At 37.4% G+C, this 17,998-nt stretch overlaps 1 protein-coding gene across 1 annotated transcript in view; it reads left to right on the top strand.

Moving 5' to 3' along the window:
- Nucleotides 1-17,998, top strand: part of Tpk1 (thiamin pyrophosphokinase 1) — a 355,540-nt gene that overhangs the window by 42,737 nt on the left and 294,805 nt on the right. Inside the window, exon 3 of the mRNA XM_013352468.2 lies at nt 14,904-14,975. Within this exon, the coding sequence (XP_013207922.1) occupies nt 14,904-14,975 (72 nt within the window). The remainder of the gene's footprint in view (nt 1-14,903; nt 14,976-17,998) is intronic.

Below are 17,998 nucleotides of genomic sequence, written 5' to 3' on the forward strand. Positions count from 1 at the left end.
CATGAAACAGATTACATAGAGAATATTCAAGATGTCATATAGCACAGCCCACAACAATCCAGCACATGAAACAGATTACATAGAGAATATTCAAGCAGATAAAGCAGAGATATGTTGAAAATTAGTGAGCCATATTATTCATAAAAGTTATAAGTGATTATTTCATCTTACTGAAGAACTACAGTATCTTTGTAAAGTCCTTACCTTGGGTTTGGATCATATCCAGGTGTGTGTGGATGGAGGCATGGTGATGAGACAGAGTTCGGATGGAAGCCTTCCAGGCACTGGCAACAATGGGGGGTTTTTGTAATTAACCTTCCCTGAAAGTCTTAAGAGTACTTTACTCTTCCCCCTTGAGATTCCAGTGAGTGACTTTATAAGAATGTCATCGACAGAAATAGAATTCAGTCATAGACGGCTTAGAACTGGACTGTTTGATTCTCTGAGGGAGGGATGCCCGAATGAACCTGCCATAACTTGTCATTCCTCTTTCTCCCCTGTTTACCTCAATTCTATTCTAAAATTATGGTCCCATTTTGGCAAGGTGGAGTGTTAGGTCAGCCAGGTTTGCAAGGGACAGAAGTCTTGAAGCTTAATTGGAAAGCAGTTGAGAACACACTTAGATTATTATAGTTTTGATTGTTAACACATACACATTTTGAGTTTGGCAGGCCAGTGTTTTAACACAGTTAATAGCACCATGAGCAAATGACATTTCAAGTTCATGCTAGGAAAAAGAGTTCACCTTGTTCCAGGTCCTGTACTGCATTTTGAAGATAATAGGAATCGTCAACGTATGTTTTCTGAGTGTGTAAAGCTTGTAAAATGTTGATTGAGAAGTCATTATCATTAACGTAGACGAGGATCTAATGATGCAAGGGGAGTGAGATAGCTTAGATCTGCTGAGGGTTTTCTTCCTTAGTCTTGGTAGTGCTCTTTCCATGTGTATTTAGTTAACCCTCCGTTATGATAGTCCACAGTGCTCTAAGCTCAGAGATGTTAAACATAATCCCCACGTATCTCAAAGTCATACCACTAGTAAGTGACACAGCAGAGATTTAACTGATTACAGACCCCATGTTCTTTCTGTTTGTTTTCTTTGTATAACACTACCTCCTGGAACACTTTGTAGACCAAGCTAGCCTAATTCTTAGAGTCTGCTTGTTTTTGCTTCCTGAGCCCTGGGATTAAAGTTGTACATCACCAACACATTTGACAAACCCAGTATTCTTACTAAATGATGTGTTCTGAAGTGCATTCAACACAGACAAGAAACCAAGTATGAGGACGTGAAAACAGTGAAGGAACCTAATATGTTCATAGAGTGGTGAGCAGCTCCTGGAGTGGATCTGAAGTAGGCTGGAAGCCTAAACCCTGAGATGGGCCCTGTCAATGGGGACATTCCATTCAGTATCCAGTTTTGCTCTTGGTCTGTATTATTGAGTCTCTACAATAGGCAGTGTGCTGGGTGCTAGGGAATGAGAAATGAGCACATGCACTATTGTTCCAAAGCTAGCTCTAATTAATAATTATGCTGGGTTTTTTTGCTTTAATTTTATGCTTTGTTTGCTTAGAAAATATTTCTTCAGCTTGTCTTTATGGAAACTTTCATATTTTGAAACATTTATAGCTTTATAGGTGTGTTTAAATGTATACATTCTGAGCCGGGTAATAGCACACTCCTTTAATCCCAGCATGCGGAAGGCAGAGGCAGGAGGATCTCTGTGAGTATGATGCCAGCCTGGTATACAAGAGATAGTCCTAGGACAGGCTCCAAAGCTACAGAGAAATCCTATCTCAAAAAAAAAAAAAATCACAACCAAAGAAAAAGCCTGCATTGTGGTGTTGGTGTGTCTGTGAATACTTATTGCTTCTCAGGCAGCAGCATTGAGAGGTGGGCATTGAGCCGCTGTTCATGTGCCCCTTCTGCCATGTAGCACAATAGTGTTTAGCTCTCACTTCTATGCCTTTCTCCATGTGAGAGGACAGCAACAGAGAATCTGAGAAACCAGATTTCAGATGCAAGCATTCTGGGCTTTATTCTTCCAGCTGAAGTCTAACTCATTATTTCTAGATGCCTATGGTGACTGTGACATTAACAAAATCTACATTGGCTTTGGATTTCCTGCATTTTGCATGTGATTCTTTATGCCATTGACTATGTAATCAGAATTCATTCATCATTCCCTCTTCTGAATTTATACCTGTATATTTTTGTGTTTACAAAATACTAGTAAAACCCACTTTGATTTTTATATACATGTGCTTTGATCATGTAATGATGTAGCATGCAATCCATGCCAATTAAAGGACAGTGGGAAATCCCCTGAAACTGTATTTATTGTTTCTTTTGTTCTCTCAAACTTAAAGTCCCAATTGGTCACTTACATAGTTCCAATTTAGCTTCATTCGATCTTCTTCTAATTATAAACATTGAGATGGCTTTGTAGTAAAATAATCTCTAAGTAATATCTAAAAATAACAGAAATATTTTCCACTTAATAAGTACTTGTTTTCTGTCATGTTGTATGTGAAACCAGTGGAGTTTTGAAGGCTATCTGTCTGCTTAACTGTCCTCACCAAAACTCACCAACACAGAACAGAATTCCTAGAAAGGGCATAGGCAAGGATTGGCTTCTGATCCTTGAGTCTGCTTTGCCTTTCTTCTAATTATGTGGTTGTGGTTCTATGTTTGTTTTGTTTTGTTGTTTTTCTTTTTGGTGTAGTTAGAAATGGGTTTGGGATATAGGAGTAGCCAATTATATAGTTGTTTTGTAAGCATGTTCTAAACTCATATAGCTTCTGTCATTGGAAGTGTTTGAGACTGACTTTTCAAGTGTGAAGAGTATTTTGGGCCCAGCTGTCAACACATCAAAACTGATGTGATAGACTATAATTTCCAAAGACTTTATGATGGACCCTTTGGGTTATGGCACTTTGTCTACAGTTTGCTGGGAAGTGACTTTTTTGATTGACAGAAAACACAGTTTATTGTGATCCAGATCATCAGGGCAAGGGACAGTTGATGGAAAACAGCCTTGAACTCTGTCAGTACTTCAAGTATGCCTAGATGAAGAATTAAACATCATTCATTTGGGCTATGCAGTGAGAATGTTTACTGGTAGCAAGAATATTACTAACCTTTCAAAGATAAAAAAAAATCACTCTGTAGGATGGCCTTCTACTTTCAAGGCCAGAAAGATTCAATACTCTGCTTCCTTATGTCCTCTTTGTCCCTTTTCCTACACAGTAGAAACTTACTAGTATATAACATACATTAATAGCCTCTATGGATTCTTGTGAAAATGTATTCAGTCATTTTCTCTATAATGGCCTAGAGTATAGAATAGCTACACATGGACAGGGTCATTTCTGTTGTCCCATCGGAAATAATGCTTTCAAATGGGAGCTGATTGAAATCTTTTCAGATATGTTTATACTTTCAACCTGAAAACTTGAGTGATAATAAGCAGATATATGGTCAAATTTGTAGGGATCAATGAATGTTTTGTGGATTCATTGATTTTCTAAGTAGATTATATATATATATCTTTAAAGAAAAGTCAATTTGTTCTCAATGAAAGTATCTCCTAGCTCTTACTGACATAGCTGCCCTTCTGAGGAGAGCAGCCCTTAGCTGGGTGAAAGCAAGGTGAGTGTTGCTCTGTCCCGGTGTCCTCTCAGAATCATTTTATGCACTGATTATTGGATAGGGCTGCTCAGGGCTTCAGGATGTAGACGGAACAGTTGACTTTTAGAAGGGAATAGTTTCATTCTGCAAGGAGTTATATTAGGGAAGCATCCAAAGGACAGAATATGGACAGATTGGAGAGAATACTTTTCTGATTAAAGGAAGTATCTGGAACTAATTTATTTTAAGTGAACATAAAGTCTTTCTTATGTTGGAAGAACTACTCAACAGATATTTACTAAGTACTCACTATGTATGTGCCCCTGTTGTAGGTAATGATTCAGGACTTATTTTCTAGAATAGGGAGATATTATGAAAAACAGTGAATGAAAGTATTATTGATACATTTATTAGGAAGAACAAGGCAGATTCAGATGCAGGCAGGCACAAGCATGTGATGGAAATGCGATTTCTGAGGTAATACACATACAAGACTGTAGGGATTAGCATGAAAGATCAAGAAGGATAAACCTATTACCTACTCTGCCATGAGACCAAGATGTCTTGCACAAGATGCGAAGGAATTATTAGCTATTGGGTTTTATAATACAAGGCCACTGCTGGCTTTGACAATGATTGTTTCAGATGTTGGAAGATAATTTCATTTAAAATTTACTTTTGTATGGGCTAGGGATATGGCCCAGTGGCTAAGAGCACTGACTGCTCTTCCTGAGGACCCAGGTTCAATTCTCAGCAGCCACATGGTAGCTCACAACTGTAACTGGATCTGGCACCCACATACAGACATACATGCAGGGAAAAACATGAAGGTACATGTAATAAAAATGAATGGATTTTTAAAAATCACTTTTGTTGAAGACAGAGAAATGGGGTGGAAGCTGGGGGTAATAGAGGGTAGAGTAACCTTATCATTTGTTATCAAACAAAGGCACCTCATGAATAGAAGGGTAACTATTGTTATTATGCTAATGTAAGTGGAGTACGTCATTAGTTTACACCTAGGGGAGCACAGAAAAGATTTCTCCAGAAGTGTATTTATATAACTCCTTGTTTACTCATTTTCTTATATTTGACTTATTAATTCTTCATCATCTCTTAATAATTCAATATAATTCAATTATTTTAATAGACTTGTTAGACTATTTGTTCAGAACCTTTTGATAGTTATGATTCATACACATTTAATGTATTTCCTCAGACAACAAATTGATTTGACAGTGTTTATTTCCCTGTGTTCACTTCCAAAAAAGTTTGTGTTTAAAAGTAGTTGTTCATGAGTGCAGTTATGGGACTAAGTGCTCTACAGTTTTTATTATTTAATTACAATACTTTCTAGGTACAAGAATATCATATTGTTTGAGGTCTTTTTGTCTTTCTGGTTCCTTGATGAGGTCATACTTACATGTGTAATGACCAACATGTGTTTTGGCTAAATAATTGTTCTTTGCTCCAGATTTTTAAAATACAATATATATTAACTTGGCAACTTAGCAATTTATTTGACTAGTACTTCCATTCTATTATAAACGGTATTTTAATATATGTGCATTCTTTTAATCTTGTATCATTTAAGTTTTAAAAGGTAATTTGAAGAGCTAGGGAGATGGCTCAGTGTGTAAATTAGTTGCCATACAAGCATGAGGCCCTGAATTCAAGAATTTTTTATAAATGCTGGATACTACAACCCAGCACTCCCAAAAGATAGGAGAGAGAGAGAAAGAGAGAGAGAGAGAGAAACCCCTAGAAGCGTATAGTCCGGAGAGATTCTGATTTAAAGGCTGTGGAAACTGAGGACTAACATCTGAGGTTGTCTTCTATTCTCTAACTACACGCCATAAGGATGTACTCACCTGGACATATAATTGTGAACACACATACATATGTGAACACACACACAAAATGCACACAGAACGGTAATCTATATTATAACATTTTATAAATTACCAAGTGGTTCTTTTTTCAGTCAGGTGTATTTCATTCATTATTTTTTTATTTTCATTTTTAACTTTTTACAGGAAACCAACATTTTTATCATAGTAGTTTAATTTTAAACTATTCTTCATGATAGTGTAGTTAGCATTAAAAAAGATGCAGTAGGTCAGGGGATGTAGCCAGTATATCATTACCAACTGTAGTGAATTCCTAGGTTCTATCCCTAGTGCTACAGTAAAATCTCCTCCCCTTCCCTCCTCTCCCTTCCCCTCACACCTTTTTAACCCCCCTCTTTATGTTTCTGTCTTCATCTGTCAGTATAATTTGATTGCCTGATGTAAGCCACAACAGTTTGATGCTAATACCTAAGTGGTTTATTTACCTTGGCATTTTCTTGGCACCCATCCCCAAATTTACAATTAAAGTCTGTGTTCCTATAGATCTTCCTTTTTACTTTATGCGTATGCATGTTTTGCCTGCTGAAGTCCTCAGAGTCCCTGGAACTGGACTTAAGGACAGTTTTAACTGTCCTGTGGGTACTAGGGAGTAAACCTTGGTTCTCTGCAAGAGTGGTAAATGTTTTTCAGATAAGGTCTCATTATGTACCTCTGCCCCTAGCTTAGATCTTACTATGTAGACCAGACTGTCTTATAACTCAGAGACCCTCCTGCACCTGCGTCCTAAGTGCTGGGATTAGCGATATATACCACTATGTTTGTTTTTACTTTAATTTTTTAAAATTATATATAAAACATTCAGAAAACAGAAGTGAAAACAATAAAATAAATGTTACAAAATGTTGCTGTTGGGGCAGAAAGTGGCTCAGTGTGTGAGGGAACTTATGGGCAAGCCCAGTAGCCCAAGTTCAGTCCTAGGAACCTATGTCCTAGAAGGAGGAACTGATTTTCTCAAGTTATTCTCTCACCTACACAGGACACCATGCCCTCCTTCCAGAATAAATAAATAGTAACTATGCAAGTAAAACAAAAATAATTTTTAAAAAATCTCTAAAAATAAAATAATGTCGTTGTCAGGACTTAATATCATAATACCAATGGTTCTCAACGTTGGTCATCCATAAGACCATGCCTACCTGCCCATCCTCCCAGAATCTCTTCTGTCCTCTCTTCCTGCCACTTTGTTCCTCTTGGAGCTTCTGACCTTGATAAGTATGGCCATGCTTTTATAGAATGTGTATTGTCTTCACTATGTGCTGAAGGGTATTTTTAAGTTTGTCACTTTTAGAGATGATTGTATGTGAATCTAGTTCGTTTGTTAATGTGTTCTCCAGGCACAAACAAAGCACAGTGTGCCTAGTAAGCTGCAGAGGTGAGTGAGGGCACCTGTCAGCACCATATGTGGTGGCCCTTCTACTTTTCTGTATTTGAACTGTACTGACTGTGTGTTTTGTGTTATCTTGACACAAACCTAGATATACTGGGAAGAGAAGCAATCAAAATAGAGAAAATGTCTCCAAAGGATTGGCCTGTGGCCAAACCTGTGGGCTATTGTCTTGATAAATAGATAAGTGCCACCTCTGGGTTGGTGGCCCTAGCGGGGTATAAGGAAGCAAGCTGAACAAGCTATGAGAAGCAAGTCAGTAGTCTGTGTTCTCTAGGCCTCTGCATCTGTTCCTGTCTCCAAGTTCCTACCTTGAGTTCCTAAGCCAACTTCCCTGAATATAGACTGTATACTAAACAGTGAAATAAGCCTTTTCACCCCCCGTTTGCTTTTGATGTTGTGATGTTTTATCAGAGTTATGTAAACCCTATGACATCAGCTTAGGTAGAAAACATAGGACTTTGTTCTGTAAACACAGGGAGGCCTCTGTACTGGTCTACATACTAAATATTGCCTTAGTCAGTGTTCTCTTGCTGTGAAAAGACACTATGACTATGGCATCTTTTATAAAGGGAAGCATTTAGTTAGGCCTTACAGTTTCACAGGTTAATTGTCATCATGGCAGTATGCATGCAGACCAGGTGCTAGAGAAGTAGATGAGACTAACACATGGGGATCTGCAGCCAGCAGGAAGAGACCAACTCTGGGCTTCTCTTGAGCATTTTAAACCTCAAAGTAGACCCCCAGGGTCAAACTTCCTCTCTCAGGGACACATTTCCTAGTCCTTTCAAAAAGTTCTACTCCCTGGTGACCAGTCATTGAAATCTATGAGCCTATGGGGACCATTCTTATTCAAACCACCATAAGAATGCTGTTAAATATTAACTTCTTTTTCTGAAAATAAAGAAAGCCCCTCACTTTTAAATTGTTCTACTGCATTTTGAGATTATTCAGTTAAAGATGTAAATAGCATATTTTTTTATCTGTGGTACAAATAATTTTTAATGTCAGAGAAGCTGTTTTTCTAGATATATGCAGGGTTATTTCCCATGTTTACAGTTTTTAACTAAAAAAACTTGAAAAAAGTACAGTTTTCTTGATATGGAATAGTATTCCTTTTTCCTTCTGGTTTAGTGTTTTTTTTTCTTAGCTTTACTGTTGTGGGAGCTCTGTTCGATTAGCCAATGATATTTGGAATGACTACCCATATAAGCGTGGTTTTCTTTGATAAGTGACTGGTTAAGAATGGAGGTCAGGAGGCCGCATAGCTCTTTCTTGCTTGGATGTGGAATGCTTCTGACTCACCATCCAGTGACCTGGTCTGGAGCTTTCTCCATCCTTCCATGGTAGATGAACAGACAACAGTGTAGCTTCCCACTGTGTCTGTGAGTGTGTGTTTTCCCTATTTATTCCTTAATAAATAAATTTTTTCCCCAAGCATCCATGTATTTCTCACTATACTTTATTTTTGAAGTTTGAATACACTTGGGTTTTCTTTCCTGGGTGTAAACAGCCTTGTCACATTGAACAATCACTAGCAATACTTCATGGAATAGTTTTCAGTCTATGTTTTGTCCTGACACTGGGATTTAAAAACTAATGACCAGGCACTGTGGTACATACATGTTTCTAATCTCAACACCCAGGAGGCAGAGGAGGCAGAGGAGGCAGGTAGATCTCTGAGTTTGAGACAAGCCTGGTCTGCATAATAAGTTCCAGGACAGCAAGAGACCCTTATCTCAAATTTTTAAATGCATAAGTCATAAAAATAATGGATTTTATTTTTTTTAAGTTTTGGAAAAATTAAGGATAGGGTTTTCAATTAGCCAGCCCCATGTATAATTTCATCCATGTTAGCGTCCAGTTTTATATGATACATTAGTTCACATTAATGAACCAGTGCTGATGCAATAAAGGTATGCATTATTATTTGTTCTGCATTTTACCAAGTTTCCAAAGTACATACTGTTATTTTTCTGCCCCTGTAACCTATCCAGGATACCACAGCACGTGTAGTCATCATATTCCTTAGATTCGCTTTATCTGTGATAGTATCCAAAACTTTTCTTGTCTATGGTACCTACCCTTGACAGTTTTGATGACTACTAGAAAAGAGTATTGTAAGCTAGTTTTCTGTTGAAATGTATCTGATGTTTCCCTCCTGAGCCAGATTGGGTTTCCGTGTGATTTGGGACTGAATATTATTTTAGCATATCCTGGCTCGGATCATACCACGTGATATATATCTGTTGGTGGTGGATGTAATGCAGTATGTTAGGAAATCAGCATATGCTGTTTGCCCTTGTAGAAAAGGGCCTGCTTATCGAAGACTTATTTCATAGGTTTCCCAGGATTCTCTGTCTTAGGGCAAGATGACCCCTCTTCCAGTAGATAGACTGGAGAACAGCAAATAGCTAAGGGTAAAAATATCAAAACCGTGAGAAGATCCAGAGCAGTGGTTCTCAACCTTCCTAATGCTGCAACCTTTTAATACAGTTTCTCTTTTGTGCTGACCACTGACCATTGGTAAAATTATTTTGTTGCTACTTTATAATTGTAATTTTGCTACTGCTAAAAATTGTAATTTAAATATCTAATGTGCAGGATATCTGATATGCAAAATCGAAGGAGTCCTAACCCACAGGTTAAGAACCACTGGTCTAGGGGAAAAACATTTTTAACAGAGGTACCTCTCGTTTATTGCATACTATTAAAATGCCTGCCGTGGACCTGAGAAGGGCAAGACAGAGCTCATCAATGGAGAGATCACTTTGTGCTGCATGAAAACTCTCATCAGGACCCCAGTGTGACTGTCTCCGCAGGGCTTCCCCAGTCATTCTGCTGAATGTCTAGTCTCCTGATTTGATGCAGCTTCTCTTGTGCCTTCTCTCATAGAGGCTCTAATCTTTACTGACAGATGTAGGATCCCAATTTGCTGATCTTTTGCTATTTGCTATTTCTATCTACTACTTGTTAATTGTTCTTTTACTCTCACTTGGTAAATAGATAATGAGCTCACTTATTTCAAACTGAAATTCTGCCTTTTGAAGTCCAGTTTCCATATAGAATGGTGAACTTGTTCTAAGGTTTTGAGATGCTGCAGTGGAAATACCATCCCATCTCAAGCAGTTTCACTTGATAGATGTTGTCATGGGAAGCAAACAGGTATATACTCCTCACTAAGAGTAAAACATGCTGTGTTTTCCTTGGATTTATTTTGCCTGTGGGAGATCTGTCTGTTATCCCACTTTGTTAATATAGCATTTTTCTTCTGTAAGTGTGGTTTTAAAAATGTTTAATTTTATACCGTGCAAAAAATTTAGTGCTGTATTTTGTGGTTCAGATTGTCCCAGGTTTGGCCATTGGGCCACAGCAGGGTAATTTAGTTGTCTGTTTTGTTACCCCTAGCAGCCACTTCCTTCTGGTACCACTTGGTAGTCCAGGGCCATCCTTGCTACTTTTTCCTTGCTTGCAGAGTTACCTCTTCTTCCAGAGGCAGTGCCCCAACTATGTAGCAGACAGAAGATAGAAGGCTGTCCTTTCTTAACATTCAACTCGGGTTCACTAATCCTTACTCTTCAAAAGCTCTCTTTCAAAAAGGCCATGGTTGATAATTTGACCTTATCTTATTTTCATGTCATAAACTTGGATCCATGTAGTTTATTGGTATATCCGTTTCTGTATCTCAGTGGCTGGAAATTTGTCATCATGTTGAAGAATAATGGTTAATTTAGGTTGTTGTTCTTTAAATGGAAAGTGTTACATATTTTTATGGATAAATGAAAATTTCCTCTTACCATTATACCTGAAATACTGAAATTTTGTGTACAAATTACAGTATTGATTGAAAATTTGTGGTCTTTGTAAGATAATGAGAAAGCTCTTCATACTTTAAAAAAAAACCCTTTTGTCTACTCCATAAGCAGCATTACTTTAAAAACATGCTAAATTCTTAGAATAAGAGTGTTAACAAGAGAAAGGAAGAAGCAGATTTGATTTTCAGTAGACACTCATACAGTTGTGACTGGGCTGTTTCTGGTGTTCACTGCTGAACTCGCTGTAGGGCCTCTTGCCTCCACTGCAGCATTCCAGAATCAAGGCCAGGACTTAGAGAGGGCTTGAATGTTTATTTTGTTTGTCACAATGAAGAAGCCTGGCAGACAATGAAATATGCAGAAGGGGAATCACGCTAACTTAGGATTCCCTGTGAGATAGCTGCTGGACTTTCAGTGGACCCATCATCCCTTGCTCCTCCGTGGTAGAATAGGGGAGAGAAAGAGACAGAAGTCAAGGTCCTCCACCAATATATGGCTGCTTGATAGAAGGATATTAATGAGGTTCTTCTATATATATATGTCTTTGTCTAGCAACAGATATACAAATCCATAGGGGACAGAATATACACACATACACATACATACATACATACACACACACACACGCCTCCCTCTGGATTTTTTAAAGACTTTTTCTTTTAACTTGTGTGTATGCATATATTTCCATGTATAGATAAGTGTATGGGAATACCAAATGCAGGTACCTGTAGAGATCAAAAGATTGTGTCTAATCCCTTGGAGCTAGAGTTGTAGGTGGCTGTGAGCCACCTTAATGGGTGCTGGGAACTGAGCTCAGGTTGCTGCAAAGGTAGCAATGCTCTTAACCACAAAGTCCCCTTCAGGATTTTTTCTTTTTGACTAAAATGATTATAATGAAATAATTCTTGATTTTTACCAAAGCTGTCTTCCTAAAGTTACCTACTAAGCACCTGGGAATCTCTTACCAAATGTCATGAAATCACAACAGGTCTTTGATCATGCTGCTGCTGATTTCTTGCTTTTTCTGGTATTCTGTATTATTGGCAGTTCCTATAGTTGTTACTTTGAAAGCAACCACTTTTAATTTTTCCACATTCTACTCTAATTGTTTATTGACCTTTTCTAACCTTTTATGCTCTGTAATAGTAAACAAACACAATTTTGACCTAATTCTTTGTTCCTTCAAGTCCAGTTATTTATTTGTAGCTACATCTATTTGTATGCTTCTCAAATATACAGGAAGTATTTTCAAATCATTCCTGCACTACACACTTTGTAGATATTTCAAGTTCAATTCCAATGACACATTAAATATTACTTTTAAAATTTATATTATTGCTAATGTCCTGCATTATTAGGATACTACTTCTTTTTCTATTGCTTCTTGAATTTTTTGAAATTATAAATATATAATAATTATATCATTTCCTCTTTCCTATTCCTTCCTCCAAGCCCTCCCTTGCTTTTTTTCAAAACTATGGCCTTTATTATCCATCATTCTTCATATACTTATATTGTTGAATACAGTCTCAACATTGTCAACATCTTATTGAACATATAACCTCTAAATTTACTTTTCTTTGTACCCTCAGTGTGTGTTGCATAATTAGTAATAAGATTTGTTGTATATGATGACATATTCTTTTCATTACCTTATCTTTTCCTGTTTCTAATAGTGAGAAGGCTTCCAAAATAGTTTTTCTTATCACTAAGCAATTATTTGATTTCTATAATTGAGGAGTACTTGAATAAAACTTGTGGATTCTCACCAGCTTGATTGCATTCTTTATAATATATAAAGTTCATCATAGGACGTTAGAGGCAACTCATTCTCAAGTCACATCCCAGCTTCAAGAACCTGTTTGTTCTTGAACTTTCCTCCTAATAAAGTTCAGAAAATAGCATTACCAATGTTTTCTTTAGTGTTGTCTGAATACTTGAATAAACGTACTTGGTAGTGTTTGTGATAACATATATATAGTTTTCCATTAGAAAGATCAAAGTGAGTTGGGATGTAATAAAAATAATAACACAAATGAGTGTGAATGAGTGTGATAGCATACACCAGCACCCCTGAATGACATCAGTTCCTGACTATGGTAGGAGAGTATAAAACCAGCAGCTATCAGACTCTGTCATATCAGCACTGGATATTTCTTTTTTTTTTCCTATGAAGTTTTTCTATTTTCATTTTTCAAACAATCTTTTTTTTTATTTTACATGCCAATCCCAGTTCACCCTCCCTTACCTCCTCCCTCTTCTCCCACCTTCTGCCCACTCCATCCCCATTCATTCCTCAGAGAGGGTTAGGCCTCCCATGGGGAATCAATAAAGTCTTTCATATCATTTTGAGGTAGGACCAAGGCCCACCCCCCTGTATCTAGGCTCAGCAAGGTATCCCTCCATAGACAGTGAGCTCCTAAAAGCTTGTTTATGCAGTCCCACTATTGCCTAGGGTCTTTCACTTCTTTGGTTAGTGTTACCCCAAGATATTTTATATTATTTGTGGCTATTGTGAAGGGTGATGTTTCTCTGATTTCATTTTCAGGTTCTTTATCATTTGTATATAGGAGGGCTCCTAATTTTTTTTGAGTTGATCTTATGTCCTGCCACATTACCAAATATATTTATTAGCTATAGGAGTTCTTTGGTAAAGTTTTTGAGATCGATTATATATACTATCACATCATTTGCAAATAGCAAATGTTTGGCTTCTTCCTTTCTAATTTGAATCCCCTTGATCTTCTTTTGCTGTCTTATTGCTATAGCCAGAACTTCAAGAACTATGTTAAGAACTATGAGAGAGTGGAGAGCCTTGTCTTGTTCCTGATTTTAGGGGAGTTGCTTTGAGTGTCTCTCCATTTAATTTAAACTACTGTTGTCTGTTGGCTTGCTGTATATTGCTTTTATTATGTTTATGTATGTTTATTGTCTCCCTGATGTCTTGAAGTGGTGTTGGACTTTGTCCAATGCTTTTTCAGCATCTAATGAGATGATCATATGTTTTTTTCTGTCTGTTTGTTTATATGGTAGATTACATTGATAGATTTTTGTATGTTGAACCATCTCTGCATCTCTGGGATGAAACCAACTTGCTCATGGTGGATTATTTTTTGATGTGTTCTTGGATTCAGTTTGATAGTATTTGTAAATGTACCACATATATTTATCCAGTTTTCAGTTAAGGGGCATCTAGGTTGTTTCCAGGTAATAGCTATTACAAATAATGTTGCTATGAACATAGTTGAGCATGCGCCCTTTTGGTATGAGTTTGCATGATTTGGGTATATGTCCAAGAATGGTATTACTGGGTCTTGAAGTAGGTTGATTCCCAATTTTCTGAGAAACCATCATACTGATTTCCAAAGTGGCTGTTCAAGTTTGCACTCCCACCAGCAATGGATGAGTGTTCCTTCCCCCTCACTCCACATCCTCTCCTACATAAGCTGTCATCAGGGTTTTTTATCTTAGCCATTCTCCCAGGTGCAAGATGCTATTTCAGAGTTTTTCGATTTTTATACCCTGATGGCTAAGGATGTTGAACAATTTCTTAAGTGTTTTTTGGCCATTTGAGAGTCCTTTGTTGAGATATCTCTGTTTAAATCTGTACCCCATTTTTAAATTGGATTATTTGGTATTTTGATTTCTAGTTCTTTGTCTATTTTGGAGATCAACTCTCTCTCCGATGTGATGTTGTTGAAGCTCCTTTCCCATTCTGTAGGCTGCGGTTTTGTCTTATTGAACATGTCCTTTGACTTCCAGAAGTCTCAGTTTCAGGAGGTCCCATTCATTAATTGTTGCTTTTAGTGTCTGTGTTACTGCACTACTGGTATTATGTTCAGGAAGTGGTCTCTTGTGCCAATGCTGGATCTTTACTAAGATTGAGTATTCATAATAAAAGCATTTATCCCCTCCAAAAAAAAAGTTTTCTTTTACTGTGAACTCTTTTCATTATACTTTCCTCAGAGAAATGATGTGTGAGAGACAGACATTCTGAACAAAGTACGCCTTCTTGATAAACAATCTCTTCAGAAAGGAAGGTTTGCTAGAGTAACTGTCATTGCGGTCCTCCTTTGTGTACGTGGAGCTTACGATACAGACACAGATGATAAGTGGGGACTGATTATCTTTGTGTGTGTTTTACCCTTTTTCTTTTCTTTTAGGAAATTTGAAATATTGCCTTGTGATTCTTAATCAGCCTTTGGACACATGCTTTCGTCATCTTTGGAAAAAAGGTAATCTTAATTCGCATCTAATTGTCTTTGAAACTGAATAACATGACTGGCACCCAATTCCATATACCCCCCAAACAAATAGACAAGCCCCTGAAAAAACAAACAGGCAAACAAATAAATCAAAAGAGAAAACGCAGCACACCCAGTTCATAAAAACATAAAACCAGAAACTGTATGATATATAAATAATGACCAATAAGACAAAAACATGCCCAAACAAAGCAACATGAGAAAAAGCTCTATAGAAATAACATTGAGTTTGGTTTGTCTTAGCCATCTACTGCTTGTCATGGGACCTACATTTAAGTCTGATTAATACACACAGTGAGTCTCCACTGGTGAAAGTTTGTTTTTCCTTTGTGAGCAGATGCCAACTGAAGATACCTTTTTGGTTAGGGATGAAAGCTTGTATCTTCTTATACCTCTTAGTGCTGGAACCCCATCTGGTTTAAACCTATGTAAGTCCTATGCATTCTTTCTTTCTTTTTAATATAAAAAGATTAAAATATAATTGCATTATTTTTATCTTTTACCTTCAACCTCTCCCAAGCCAACTTCCTTTCTAATTCATGACTTCTTTTTCTTTATTGCATATTGAATCCCAGCCCACTCTAGTGTACATTGTACTTCCCTCAGGCCATTTCCACAGCCTTTCCAATGCAATGACCCCTTATATTCGATCCCAGTAGCCTGACCTGGCTTCATTCTGGAAATCTTAAAGTTATTCACTGGGCTTCTTCTGTCCAGGTGCTGTTTTCTTATAGACTTTCTCTGCCCAAGGTTTGGAGCTTTGGCAATTTCTTTCTCATCAAAGGAACTTCCCTGGGAACTGCCTCACACCTTGTCCTCTTTCTCCCAGCTAGTACATTTAGCTCCGGGAGGAAGAGGGCAGGTAGCAATGTTTCGTTTCCAGCTCAAATGTACACAACTAGATACTTCTGAAGTTTCAGTCTCTGAGTTCTTTGCATCAGAACTTGCTACTGTACATGGCATGTGGTGGACTATCAAAGAAAGTTCCTCATCCCTTTTTGTTCATGCATACCTGCTGTGTCATTTGTCTGTTTCACAGTGTATGTCATTCCTTGCTTTTGTGTTTCTTTGTGTTCCCGACTGTTCATGCAATGGAAATGATTGCTTAATATTTAATTACATATGGTATTCAGAAACTTTATTGTTTTCATTCAACTACCTATGCCAAATAATATCTTATACTTAATTTAACTGCTACCAAATCATGGTTGTATATCATTGCTCTACAATATTAATTTAGTAAAATGTAAGCCATGTAAATTCATAGTCCAAGAGCTAGTATCCTAATAAAAGTTATGCTTAGCATTATATAGTAATCCTAAAGCGATATTTTTTGATCAATGTTTTTTTATTGACATTTATTGAGCTCTACATTTTTCTCTGCTCTTCTCCCTGCCTCTCCCCTCCCCCTTCAACACTCCCCCAAGGTCCCCATGCTCCCAATTTGCTCAGGAAATGATATTTTTTAGGGAAGCTTATTTGTTTGTTTGTTTAAGGATAAAAAGGAGGATGTTAGGAAAGAACTGGCTTCACAGAGTTGTCCATGGACCTCCACATGTATACTGTGGCATGTGTCCTCCAGATCTAATGAGGAAATAAACAATCAATGGCCACTGAGGGAGCAAGAATTGGTTTTCTTGAGGGACAAGTTTCCTGATAGACTATATAGTCCCAAATGATCAGCTTAAACATATGTACATATATGGAATAAATGCAGAAGAATCAGGATATAAATATTAAAAGTTATACAATATTTTAAAGGAAAATGTATTCAAAAAGGTTATTGTATTTCAGATGTTACTATTAAGAATGTGAAAAGAGACCCACATATGGAAAGAATTATTTGCCAAGTTTGTATCTGAGTGGGACAGTGTCTTAGTTACTTTTCTGTTGCTGTTACCCAGGCAATTTATAAAAGAAAGAGTTTATTGAAGACTTATAGTTTCAGAAGGTGAGCCCTTGGCCATGATGGCTGGGAGCATGGCAGCAAGCAGGTAGACTTAACGCTGAAGCCATAGGAGTTATTTAAGAGCTCACATCTTGAGACAGCAACCATAGACAGAGAGAGAAAGAGAGACAGAAAAAGCTAACTGAAAATGGTGTGGGATTTTCAAACCTCAGAGCCCACGGTTCTCCAAGAAAGCTGTAGCTAGTAATCCTTAGAAGCAGTTGTACCAACTGAGTACCCAGTATTCAAATTCTGAGCAGAGGGGGCCATTTCATTCAAACTTACACAGATGAACACATGCCTAGAGCATATGAAGAACTCTAACAGTTGAATAATGAAAGTAAGATGTGAACCAATTAAAAAAAAACTTAACAAAGAATCTGAGTAGACGTTTACCATGGAAAATATGCAAATGCCCAACTTGTTCATGCTCGTGAAAAGATGGTCAGCATTGTGGAAGTCTGAATGGCTGTGAGATACCATGTCACACATACTAAATTCTGTTGAGAATAAGAGCCGGAGATTGTTGAAAAGTCAGCACTCATATACACTGCTGATAGAAATTTCAGTGGTGGAGTAACTTTTGGAAACCACTTGAAAGTTCCTTAGAGCTATCGCTTAACCTATTTCTATTAGAGATTCAAGCACAAGAGAAATGAGAGTCCATGTTCACATGAACATCCATATTGTTCAACTACAATAAAACAATGAGGCACGAATATGAAAAACATTGATGAAACTTGAACGTAGTCATCTGACTAAGGGAAGTCAGGCACAAAAGAAACCTTACAACTCAATTACAATTAAATACCCCAAACTGTCAAATCTACAGAGATAGGAAATACATTCATGCATGCTCAAGACCATGGGGTGGGGAATTAGAGAGTAATTTAATGTTACTATCATGTTGATAAATGTTCATAAGCCAATTTTATGGCAGTTGCACATTTATTTTTTTTATTGAAAAAAAAATTTCTGCCTCCTCCCAGCCTCCCATTTCCCTCTCCCTCCTCCCGCCCCTCTCCCCCTCCCCCCACTCCTCTCC

Source organism: Microtus ochrogaster, linkage group LG12, assembly GCF_000317375.1.
Source record: "Microtus ochrogaster isolate Prairie Vole_2 linkage group LG12, MicOch1.0, whole genome shotgun sequence".
NCBI lineage: Eukaryota > Metazoa > Chordata > Mammalia > Rodentia > Cricetidae > Microtus > Microtus ochrogaster.